This window comes from Misgurnus anguillicaudatus, chromosome 2 (genome assembly GCF_027580225.2).
Source record: "Misgurnus anguillicaudatus chromosome 2, ASM2758022v2, whole genome shotgun sequence".
In the NCBI taxonomy this organism is placed as follows: domain Eukaryota; kingdom Metazoa; phylum Chordata; class Actinopteri; order Cypriniformes; family Cobitidae; genus Misgurnus; species Misgurnus anguillicaudatus.
In genome coordinates, this window is record NC_073338.2 from 47,112,314 (window position 1) to 47,125,839 (window position 13,526).

At 36.1% G+C, this 13,526-nt stretch overlaps 1 protein-coding gene across 6 annotated transcripts in view; it reads right to left on the minus strand.

Moving 5' to 3' along the window:
• Positions 1-13,526, minus strand: part of LOC141350977 (adhesion G protein-coupled receptor L2-like) — a 153,663-nt gene that overhangs the window by 25,235 nt on the left and 114,902 nt on the right. For all 6 annotated transcript variants that reach the window (XM_073856879.1, XM_073856873.1, XM_073856881.1 and 3 more), the window contains 5 exons: positions 10,573-10,695; positions 9,556-9,761; positions 7,167-7,340; positions 3,789-3,998; positions 813-1,033 (listed from right to left, as the gene is read on the minus strand). In XM_073856879.1, coding sequence (XP_073712980.1) covers positions 813-1,033; positions 3,789-3,998; positions 7,167-7,340; positions 9,556-9,761; positions 10,573-10,695 — 934 coding nt within the window. The remainder of the gene's footprint in view (positions 1-812; positions 1,034-3,788; positions 3,999-7,166; positions 7,341-9,555; positions 9,762-10,572; positions 10,696-13,526) is intronic.

Sequence of the window (13,526 nt, forward strand, 5' to 3'; positions counted from 1 at the left end):
AAATTACAACGTCTGGATGATTCACAACTGAAAACACGAAACATTGATGGAGGATGCTTGTTTTTTTTAAACCTTGGCTATTAGCAAGGTATTATCATTTGGTTGTTTGCTAGCTGCATAAAAGTGTATACAGTTAAATGAGGTTGTCAAACATGTAACTGCATGCATTCATTGTGTTGTTTACCGAGCACACTTCACAAACCGAAATCTCAAATCTTTCAAACAAGCTGAATCAGCAATCGACTTCATCAAGGTCTCCTGAGGTCAAAGATAAATATGTGGCGCTATGTTTGTCTCTGATGTGACAGGCTTTCTTTTGAAATGCCTAATCAAAAGGAAATGAGTATTAGAGGAACATATGGTCTTATTACTTGATAAGCAACACGACAAATCTCACAAACGCACAAAACCAAACAAATATCCCTACTGAAAAGACAAGCTAAAACCAGCCTATGTAGCAGGCTGGGAGACCAGCTAAAACCAGCAGACCCACCACCTTGCCAGGCTGAAAGACCAGCCTAACCAGCTTTTCCAGGCTGGGGGACCAGCTTTAACCAGCTACTTCCATCTTAAACTAGCTGATACCAGCCTACCAGCTAAGCCAAGCTGGCCAAGCTTCCAGCCTGGTCAACCTGGTGGGCCAGCTGGTCTTCAAGCCTGACCAGCTAAAAAGTGTTGAAAAGTAGACCTACTGACTCACCAGCTAAAACTACCAGACCCACCAGCTTGACCAGTCTGCTACACTAGCTTAACCATCTAAAACCAGGCTGGGAGACCAGCTAAAACCAGCCAACCAGAACAGAGGAACTTACGCTTTCTTGGTGCCGTAGCTTTTGTAGTCGATGGCTGCCGAAATCCCAACCACCACTGCTGGAAACAGATAGCCGGATGCGTAATAGTACTTTCTTCTGGAGAACTCGCTCTCGAAGACCTCCACGAGCATGAGGAACAACTGAACGCCCTCCAAACACATCCAAGCAAATGCCGCCAGAAAGAAGAAATGAAGAACTCCAGCGATCACCGAGCACACAATCTGATCAGAAGAAGAGGATCAGAGTTTAGCATAGATTTTTAAGAACCTTCAAAATTCAACAACAATTATGCAACAACGCTATTGTTTTTGTGTACACAATGTATTAACACTAGTGTTAGCACGTTGCTAAGCTAACAATGGCTATGTTTACATAGGCACCAATAATATGCTCATTTCCAATCATTTTATAATACGCTAACATTTGTGGTTATGTTTCACATAATGCAATGCACAAATGATGAACTCACTAACAGTAGGTATGTTACTGGCCTCTTGATTTAATATATTTATCGAATGCCAAACACATTGTTATTTGGTGACGTGATAAAGTATTCTGAATATGCCTGGAACGGTTTTATACACTGTTTTTGAAGAAGCAGAGATTACTACCAGCGAGTTGGGTTGACAGTATAAACAAAACTTCCTAATGTCATGTTTACTTAAAGGTGTAGCGGAGGATTTTCTCGAATTTTTTTCTCCACTTTTTAAAAAAATGCAATTGCGCAACATTCCTGACTGACAAGTAGGAGGACCAATAGTCTTGATGATCCACCCGGAAAAAGAAAATCCTCCGCAATACCTTTAAGGTGTGTGACAAAAGCACATGCACACTTCAGTTGGTGCCGAATATATGTAATTAAAGTGTTTACACGACGGTGTATAGCAAGAATACACCAATTTAATACAATTACGTTTGCTATGACCATGAGCTTCATCGCATTAATTTGATGGAAGTATTGTGTTTACATGAGGTAAAGTGTAATCGCAATACTACCAAAACGTCATTATAATTCAATTATGTATTTTACGCATGTAAACATAGTGAATGTATGACACTAGTCATCATTAAATAATACATAATGCACAAATTGTGTGAAGTAGTGCAGTTTTAAATAAATGGGTCATATTATGAGATTTCTTTAAGATAAAAAAAAATATCTTTTAAGTATTTGGTGTCCCCAGACTGCGTATGTTGCCGTTTTTTGGGGTGTGTCCTTTAAAATGCAAATGAGCTGATGAAATGCAAACACTGAAATTTGTTGAAATTGAAACTCAATTGTTCTGTCAATTTTTTTCTCTCTCTTTCTCTCTGCACTAAATGGCAGTGCCGTGGTTGGATAGTGCAGATTAAGGGGTGGTATTTTTGCAAATGGCCTTAATACCTACCTCACAAAACAGGCGAAATCTGAACAACCTAATTTTCACATGCTTGCAGAGAATGGCTTACAAAAACAAAATTACTGGGTTGATCTTTTTTACGTCTTTCTTAGTTTGACCGAAGCACTGAGGACCCAATTATAGCACTTAAACATGGATGGACTATGACCCCTTTAAATAATCAGCATGAACTATAACTATCTACAGTATCAACATTTCAATTTATTCTTACAGCTATATTAAATGAAAATCTGCACTAAAACTTTGTTGGGTGTTCACACTTGCTGGGTTTCCATCACGCTTGATTTTATGCGCGTTTTAAAGTATCGCATCAGAAACGAGCAGTGTTGGGGAAAATTACTTTTAAAAGTAATGCATTACAATATTACTGGTAAGTTACTCCCCAAAAAAGTAACTAATTGTGTTACTTAGTTACTTTTCATGGAAAGTAATACTTAGATTACTTTTAAGTTGCTTTTTTGTTACTTTTTCTTAATTGGCTTTCAGGCCTTGCAAAAGTTTTTTTTATGAATGAAAAGTTTTGCATTCAGAAATTGGATATTTCCATAGCAAAAATGTCAAGCTGTTCCCGCTTAGGCACGCACGCTTGGAGTGCGTTATTCAAGGTGACTACGTTCAGTTTAATTCAGTACATATTGTTTTTTAAATTAAATTAATTAAACTGAAAAGTAACTTGCATTCCTTTTTTTTAAAGTAACTCATATATGAATGTGTACATTTATAAAGTAATGCCTTACTTTACTCGTTACGTTAGAAAAGTAATATTATTACGTAATGCACTTTACTTGTAATGTGTTACCCCCAACACTGGAAACGACTGATGGAAACAACAAATTTCAAATAAAAATTATTTAATTTGCAAATCAGTTTTTACTTATGCGAAAAAGATTAAATGCAAATAAAGAGAGATGTAAAACTTTTTTGAGGTAGCGAACATTAAACCCACAACATGATCGTCTAGCTGTATCAGCTGACGTTTTCTTTCCCATATATGTGGCTTGATGTTGTTGCATTGCTGCTGTGCCTGCATTAAAAATCTGCATTTAGTCTTCTGTGCACAGCATTCAGTTTGGCAATTACAAGCTAATAAATGTATAACTAACCAAATCATGCAGTCATGTCTCCATTTTCTAAGCGTGCCTTGTTTTATTTACTGTTGATTACTAGCTTACGAATACCGCCATTATTCACTCGAACAACGTGATGGAAACGCACCTAATTCGCATTTGTTTGTTTTTAGTTTTCGTGGATTTTAAAAAGATTTGCTTCACGTTTCGAGGGAAACCCAGCTACTGAAAGTGATTTCATTGTTGAAGTGTTACTGTGTCACTAGCAAACATTCCTAAAGATTTTAAGGAAGTCACTGTCTGCATTCCTGTCTGTAATTGATGCATCATGCTATTGGCTTATATGCAACAGGTCGCTCAACTTTGCTGCATTGTCTAAAGTTAATGTTATACTCTCTAGGCATTATATACACTTCTTCCAAGTTGCTTACATCAATCAACTCTCATCTTCCTCATCTTAGCATTTTGTCTATCACAATCACATAAACAATTAGAAAAACTTTCCCTACCGGAGGTTCAGTCATGTTGATGCCCACGAGGAAGAGGAGCTCGGCAATGAAGAGGTTGATGCAGAGATTCTTGTGGATGGTGTTGCGGTCACTCTGAAGGCCGCGGAAGAAGCAGAAGGTGAAGATACTGATGGCGAGGCAGACAAGCGAAACGGCAATGCCCATTCGAGTGATAACTGTCAGCAGGAGTTCATGGATGCTCCCCACACCCTTGAAAATACATGTCAAACGAACAAAAAGACAGATTGACAAATGGATAAAAAAGCATTTGGCAAAATGACAATGAAAAGCAATAGACCCTTTTATAGCCCACATAATCAAATAGCCTGATCGCGCATTTTGGCAACAGAAGTGCGGTTGTTCCCAATTGGTTCTAACATGGTAGCAACTCAGAAAGTTTATTAAAACGGTTTCCCAGCATCAAAATGTCTGGTTGTTGCATTTGATTGCACTAATATAATATACTAATATACGTATATATGTATCTGACCACTTTATATTTGGTCATCTGCTAACGTCTTCTATCCACTCCACTATATAGTACACGGATCTGGTAGCTGTGCTGAAAAAGTTGATAAGTCAACTTTTTAAAATAAATTTCTCTGTCTGTGTTGCTTCACTACTGATTCTTGCCATACTTCCTTTGCCAAACTGCGCGTGCATACGTTGCCATGTCACCATTGTGTACAAACAGTAAAATGATCTATTGGGAAATGCTTTTTAAAAACACTATTTAAATGATTTATTAATGTACACTTTTATTTTTTATTTATTTCGGTCAAAAGATTTTAATCAAAGAGTTTTAAAATTGTCTATTTATTTTTCAATTAAAAAAATATTTTCTAATTCAGTTTTATTGATCTATTCAAAGTCGCCACAAAACAGAAGTAGCAATTGTCTTATTTTCCCCATGATGACATATTTCCAAGTGAAACGGCTTTTTGTAATAAATAAAGGTAGGGCGAGACTTAAATTTGTCCATGGAGAACCGATTGGATCGTTTGAAGTTGTGTCATGCCGCTATTTGCTAATCGCTACGATCTTTTCCCGGACCCCACCCACCTGCCATACCATATGACCGGACGTAAAGAGAGACCGTTTTGAGGACATTTGCATTTTTGATTAAATAATTATGAGGGACATGAATTTTGTTTTAATTACAACAAAACAATCACAAATTACAGTTTTTCATTGCAACTTTAAAGGTACAGTGTGTAATTTTTAAAAGGATCTCTTGACAGAAATGCAAAATAATATTCAAAACAATATTATCAGGGGTTTATAAAGACCTTTCATAATGAACCCTTATGTGTCTATTACCTTAGAACAGTGCTTCTCAAATAGTGGGGCGGGACCCCCAGTCTTTTCTGTTACAAACTAAAAACAATGTTAATAAAGTTATTCTTTGCTGTAAGTTGATCGATATTTCTTTTTTTGTGTTTTCTTTAATGTTAATAAGGATACAATGTTTTGCAGATGTGTCATTTTATAGATAAATTATACTATTTAGAGTCGCGGCGAAGAGTTGGGGGGGGCGCGAAATGTTTACTTCTTCCTAGGGGGGGGGGGGGGCGTGACAGAAAATAATTGAGAAGCACTGCCTTAGAATAAGAGGTTTTTATCTACATACAAGGATGGTCCCCTTACATGGAAGATAGGTGGTGGCTATCATAGCATCTCTATGTGTTTCAAAAGCAAGGGGTGAGCAATGGACTGAGCCGTTGATTCGCAACCTCACCACTAGATGCCGCTAAAATGTACACACTGCACCTTTAACTCCATTTTAAAGCATGAATTTAAGAAACAGTTTTTAATGTGTCTATTAATTTGTATATTTTAAATTGTTTTATTTATTTACATTTTAAGTTTAAAATATTAAATAAATTTTCATTTTATTTTAAAGTGGCACTCATGGTCTTCCATACGGGGGGTGAATTCATTTTAAACTGTAGTTTCATATTAGCTCAGTCCTATGATACAATCATGTCTGGTTTATATAAAAATCTGGTAGGTTTAAGAAATCTAATTTATAATTACAGTAGCAGACTGCAACAATTAATGCGCAACTGGTTTTCTGAATAATTTACACGAAAAAGCCGAGAAGTTTGTGTTTCATGAACGAGGGTGGTAAAATTACAAAGGTTCAACATCTGGGCGAGACTGAACTTGTAATAAGTGAAGCACTTTGGTTAAAAGCCTCTGCTAAATGACTGCTTCATTAAAAACATATTGATTATGAAACGACAAACCTGTAATTAACAGTATCATTCAGTATAAGCTTACACCGCACATGTCTGCTGAGTCTGCCAGTTTAACTAAGATGGCCATTATCGTTTATATCCAGAAGTCATAAAACAGTGACTCAGCAGAAGACATTAACTGCTGTATTAGTTTAATTCTCCGTTTAAAATAAATGAGAAAAATATCTTACAGTCTTGTGTCAGGGTTTAACAAATAATGATGGTATTAAGGGTTACGACAGGAATAAATGTAAGAACCAGAATGCATTTTTTTCTAGCGGTGGGAATCTTAATGTCACTAAAGATAGAAATATGACTTACAATAAATAAACGTATTTACGTTAACAGGAAACCGTGATGTCGTCTGTCATAACACGATATGCAATACTGACATCGATCGCTTGTCTACACGTCAGCCACTCTGAAGACCCCAGAGACGATGCCGTGGCACATTCCCGTTCCCGGCAAAGGCTTATATATATATTTATTGGATATTCGACGAAAATACGATTTAAGTTCTGGATTTAGTAAAACGCAATGGATAACCTTGAGTCCTCAAGTCTTTATTTCATTTGAACGTCTCACTCGTGACAGGCTTGAACTTTCCAGATGTCGCTACGAGGGTTGATGCTTCGGGGCCTTAAACTGTGGTTAAATTTACAGCGGCTCTTTCAGTGAAGGAGAAAGTTCATGGGCCAAGACCGTGTAAGTACTCGTACCACAAATCCCATAATTTCCACATTCATTACGGCTTAAACGATGGCTGCGTATGATATCGTGTCATTCACGGCGTAATTGCGCTTCTCCCTGAAACTTCTAACACAAGAGCTTCATTGATCAAACTAGACCGGGAATTATTTTTGTGCTTGGGGAGAGCGCTCTATTATGTTCATTTGTTCACTTGTAGAGATAAGTTGCTTGTGATGAAGGCAAATTACAGCCAATTTATTCCACCATATCATCAAAATGAAATGACATTCTGGAAACTCTGACTCAATATAAATCAGGATCATGCGAACAATGTACAGAAAGCTGGAAATTAGTATTGGAGAATAGCTGGGGACGTAATTATATAACTACACCACATGTTGATATGTGCTGTTGGACGTGCCACCACAGGGGACTAGCAGGTACTTACCGCATGCTCTCGATGGGCCATCAGAATTGCAAAGTTGGTCAGGTGACTGCATGTACACGTGGTGTGAGTCTTGTTCGTGGCGATGAGTTTGCAGCCTTGCGTTGACCAGTATCCCATCATGCTCCTCTCCGAGTAGTTCCAGAAGGAGCAGTTTGGGTTGAAGTAGTTTTCAGTCTGATGAAAGGATTTGAGAAACAAATTGTCATCTGTCAGGTGCAAGCTTTTGACCTTTAACCACATCAAATTTACCCAAGTAGTACATGTTCTTGGATCAACATCCATTGCATTATTAACCAATCATAGCCTTAAAGGTTAATTTATAGTTTTGCGTATGACCTACGCCGCCTTTGGCTACTTATCAGTTTTCATTCATACTTCTGTGTCGTTGTTCGTGTTGACATGCAATTACACATGCAGATCACTAGTATGCAATTTCCACAGGCATGTTACAGTATTAAGACAAAACAGCTTGTGTATGTTATTGGAAACACATCCGCAGTGATTGGGGTGAACTTTTGCTACAGCTCGAGTTGTTAAATATTGTTCCTCAACTTGGTTCATCTTTGTTTTTACTGTTGAATGCAGAAATGCTAGACAGATTTTTTTTTGACCTGATGGGAAGGGTTTTAGCAGACCAATCACAGTGTTTGCGGTCCGTGAAAAATGGACAGGTTGTTAATTTTTTGGAAAGGTTTGTGCCTACAGCGAAGGGTCCTACACAGAAGTATGAATCAGGCTTAACTTTTTAGCCTTAATGTCAGAGGGCAATGATTGGTTAATACTAACCCAAAAATAAATCCTACCCCAAAGAAACAGAAGGCACTGATTGGCTCTGTATTGAAATTGTTTTGATTGTAGTTATTTTACTATTTTGGTAAGAAGCATCACAATGTTTTAGCTTTCGCTCCATTGTACATTAAAGCATATCCCTTATGGCAATAAAATAAATAAATAAAAAATAATTCTTTGGCCAAAAATATATGTTTTAAAGCAAAGGTTTATTTAATATATTTTTTAATTATTTAAAAATTATATTAGAATTTTTTAAAATATATTTACTTTTAACCTTCATATATTAACATATTTTTCAAAATGTATTTTAGGGGCAACGAACACATTTCTTATTTTTATAACCCATACAGCAAAAATATTTTTTTCTGTCCAAAATATAAAAGTTTGTAAAAAATGTATAAACTATGTATAAAATATCAAATTATTTGAAAATATACATTTGAAAATATATATTTAATTTTAACTAGGGCTGGGCATAGATTAATCTAGATTAATCTCAAACAAAATAAAAGTAATGTTTTGCATAATATATGAGTTTGTGATGTGTTTAAATATTACGTATATTATACACACACACACATACAGATATATATTTTTTTATTTTTTATATATATTCTAAATTAAATATAAAAAAACAACATTTGAATAAAACATTTCTTATATATATATATGTATATATATATATATATATATATATATAAAAAATTCAAATATAGTTTTAAATTAATGTGTGTGTATTTATATATACATATAATTACACAGAGCACAAACTCCTATGTTATGCAAAAAATTACTTTTTTGTATGAGATTAATCTAGATTAATCTATGCCCAGCTCTAATTTTAACCTTTTCAAACCTGTTATATTTACAGGTTTGTAACATACAGTACAAAGTATTTCTTTCAATGTGACGTTATTATAAATGCTTTAAAATATATTTCAAAATATACAAAAAATGCCCCCCAAAAATATATTGGCGAACAATACATTTTTGTAAACACATTTAATTTTTTTCATTTTTGTATATTTTGAAATATATTTAAATTATATTTGAAAATATATTATTTTTGCCGTATGGGATAGATTGACCTTACATTGCACTTTAGAGCACATATGAAATTCAATAGTCTGTGTCCACTTTTACATTTAACATTTTTCCAATTTAATACAGCTTTCTCCGTTACATACAAACTGTATTATCTGCATTATAATTTGAGTGATGTTAAATTGGAAAAACGTTCGGTCTGTCCCTCTTTTTCTTGAATAACCATATGCGCTTGATGAGCTGGCAAGAACTTCACACGTTTGTGCAAAACCCGATGATCCATGTTATTCCAGCATGATCTGAGAATAATCCAAAGAGCATCATGTGCGGGAAACCTGACCTTTTGTATGGAAAAGTAAACATGTGTGGCGTCCAAATTTGCTTATTTGATTAGTGACCCAGAAACAGAATTTGTCTTAAATGCTTCAAGATCCTAAACCGTTGTTCATTTCCAGGTTTACATTAGATTTTATTTTATATAAAAGACAGACAGAACGAAGTACGAAACACCTGAAATCAATAATTGTCTCTAACTAAGCATTTGATCCCTTACGTCCAGATGCTCCAGTGTGAATACGACCGGCTCCGACACGAACACTCGGCTGGACTCTTTGTTGATGGAGGCAGAGAGGATGTGGGAGTTGACGGTCAGGGTGTGGTTTTTGACTCCGCCCTCACCCATCAGTCTCACTGTGGCGTTCTCTGTACTGAGGAAATTCCCCAGATGCTTATAAAGGACGAACACCAACTTGGCAACACCTTGAGTTCAAGACAAGAAAAGGATTTTAACACTTTTCGACAAAAACACAATAAAAGCTAAAAAAAATAATGTATTGCATGCCACCAGTGTTGAGGAAAGTTACTTTTAAAAGTAATGCATTACAATATCAAGTTACTCCCAAAAAAGTAACTAATTGCGTTTCTTAGTTACTTTACATGGAACGTAATGCTTAAGTTACTTTTAGTTACTTTTGCGTTACTTTTTCACAGGCGTGTACGCATAGAGTGCATAATGTGACTATGTTTAGTTTAATTCAGTACATATTTTTTTTCGAATTAATTAAACTAAAAAAGTAACTTGCATTACTTTTTTGAAAAAGTAACTCAAATATTAATGCGTACATTTCAAAAGTTATGCGTTACTTTACTCGTTACTTCAAAAAAGTAATATTATTACGTAAAGCACGTTACTTGTAATGCGTTACCCCCATCCATAAAGCAACGCATATCACGTTTTCAGAATGACCACAAGGGGCACTACAGTAACACGTCAACTAATGTCATAAAGATTAAATTTAGTTAAAGTTGATTTAACATATAAACACACTTATAGCTTGCTACCTGAATGCTTCCAGACATTTAAAGATTCCTATCGCTCACTGTAACACAAGAACACACTTCAAGTATGTTCAACAGGACCATGTGCTTGTAATGCAATGCAATTTGTGTTTGCATACTGTGCAAAAATATTTCTGGCCTTCGACATGATATGCCTGCCTTGACTTCTTTGGAAATCCTCGACTGAAACTTATTCACTTTTGTGTTTTGCAATAAAAGTGTATTTGCTCACCGTTTTTACTGTTTAGTTTGACCATGTTGGCTGAGAGTTGAATCGAGGCTCCTCTCTTGCTGCTCTGTGGAAACCTGAAGTCTTGAATTTGGCCGTCAGTGCTCAACACGTACACGTCCAAAACTGAGCGTAAAAGAGAAAAACAGACACGCAGATTATTGGATGTACATCTGTAAAGACGGTTTTCTATTCTTTGGATTTTTACACAGTCACGCGATGCACGCATTCCGCCAAACGCTCAAGCATGAAAAGTTCATTGTTCATTTTCTTTTGTGCAGTCACTGCCCAGCAATTTGGAAACTCAAACACCATAAACAGTGCAATTGTACCAGCGGTGATCTTGATCGAATTACTTTCAGAATAAAGGTCGGCCGAGAAGTTTCTGACAAAGAAAAGCGTTATCACGGCTCTATTCACTCACTAAAAAGATAGAGAACTCGACCAATCAACAGACCCAATCAGATATCAAAAGTAAAAAGAACAGTCTGCTACCATATGAATGTCAAATATGCTCAAGATCAAAACTATCGTGGGTTTTTACTCGGTTTCCCCTGGTGGCTTGAGATAGCTCTGTACTTTGGCAGAGCTGATCTGGGCTGAGCCGCGGTGTGACTGTGGACCGCTCGAGTCAGCCCGAGCTCTCTTTGATGTGTGAAATTACCGTAGGGTCAAGAGGACATCGGTATCAACACAAACCCCTTTCCTCTTCTTCGCTCCAAACACGCTCCGCTCTTCCACTTCGTCTGACAGATGGAAAAAATAAAAACGTCTGCTTCTCTCTCCATCTCATGAGGTGAACGCCGTTGTGCGGCAGGAAATTTAATTAAAACAAAACTGTGTACGTCAAGGAGAAGAAGTTAACGTTTTCGAATGTGCCTCAGGGCACTGCAATCTGCATTTTTTACTGTATCGTATAATTTTCAAATAAGAAAAAAATTGTTAGGAAGGCATCGAGATGAACGCAGCAGAAATATTTTCTCATTTAAGCCGGGAATGTTATCTTATTAACAATGACTGCTGTTTGCAAATTTATTGAAATATACCACAGCACTTTTCTAATTAAATCAAGTTAACTTGAGCTGTAATAAAAACCAAAGCCACTTTATCGCATTTATGGATAACTGGACTAAAATGAATGTTTAAATGATTTTGAATTTGAAAGTAAGGAGACACTTCACTTATAAAATTAAATTCTGTCATCGCTTTACGTGACCTTCCCGTAAAAGGACACGGGAGCTATTAAGCATCCAAAAGATTGAGACGTGTCATGACAGAAGTCCATATGATTTGTGCGCTATAATCCCATATGACAGTTTGTGATAGGAGCTTAAGCTCTCATATCCCTTTCATTGTGCACACATTCGGTTATGGCGATTATTTGACATTCAAATGGTTACAAAGACGAAATACGCCACTTTTAAAGGGATAGGTCAACCAAATAAGAAAATAATGTCATTAATGACTCACCCTCATGCCGATCCAAACTCGTAAGACTTCTGTTCATCTTCGTAACACAGTTTAAGATGTTTTAGATTTAGTCCGACAGCTTTCTGACCCTCCATTGAAAATACTATCCATGTCCAGAAAGGTAATAAAAACATCATCAATTAGTCCATGTGGCATCGGCGGGTCAGTTCGAATGTGTTGAAGCATCAAGAGTACATTTTGGTCCAAAAATAACAAAAAATTACGACTTTATTCAGCATTGTTTTCTCTTCCGCATTGGTTGTGCAGCGCATAAGCGAGACGTAGATGGCGTACAGTATGACGCGGCTGACGTGTTATCTGGTGCACCACAGCTGTTTTTTTTTGTGCACCCAGGCTTTGTTTACAGTCTGAGGGAAACACTTCAAGTTTAAAAAAAAACTTCGCAAACATGTCTGAGGATAACACGTCATCCGCGTCACTACAGCCACGCGACCTCAGTCTCGTGCATGCGCTTCACAACAGACGCGGAAGAGAAGACAATGCTGAATAAAGTCGTAATTTTTTTTATTTTTAGACCAAAATTTATTTTAAATGCTTCAACACATTCTAACTGACCCACTGATGTCACATGAACTACTTTGATGATGTTTTAATTACCTTTCTGGACATGGACAGTATACCCTACATAGATTTTCAATTAAGGGTCAACAAGCTCTCAGACTAAATAGAAAACATTTTAAACTGTGTTTTCCGAAGATGAACGGAGGTCTTACGAGTTTGGATAGACATGAGGGTGAGTCATTAATGACATTATTTTTGGGTGAACTATCCCTTTAAAAGTGCCGTAGAATGCAAAACTGTATTTATCTAGGCATAAACGAATAATAAGAGCTCTGTACATGGTAATGAAATATTGTGAGCCTTAAACTCAATTGATTCGTCCTTCTTTTATAAACCTTGTCCATGCAAAAGACCACTGGAAAACAGACCAATCTAAACATAACACCAACTATGTCGTTACAGTAGAGATGTATACACCAACATTAAATTAACTACAATGTTGTTACAATGCTAAAAAAAGTTGCAATGGTTGAGTTAGCATTAAATGCTAGTTAATGCTTTATGCATTTAGGCTGAAGTTCTACTATTGACATCACAGTTACGTTTTGCAGGTCCATACTGAAAAATACAACTTACCACTAAGACACATCCATTAACAATCTCCAAATAATTGATTATTACTCAAACATAAAATCTGTATACACACACACAGAGCTACTAAAGGAGCTGCTTTGTGAAACAGCCAATCAGAGCAGAGCTCAACATTATTATTATTCATGCCCCTTCCAAATAAGGTAATAAAGCCACAAACCTTCTATGTAGATATCAAAGAACAATTTAGCAGATTATATCAATGCATTCTTTGGCACCTTTAATATAATAAAGAGAAAAGTAGCTTGGATATTCTGTAAATGTGCTCCTTTTTTGTTCCACTACAAAAAAGGAAAATAAAACCATATTACATA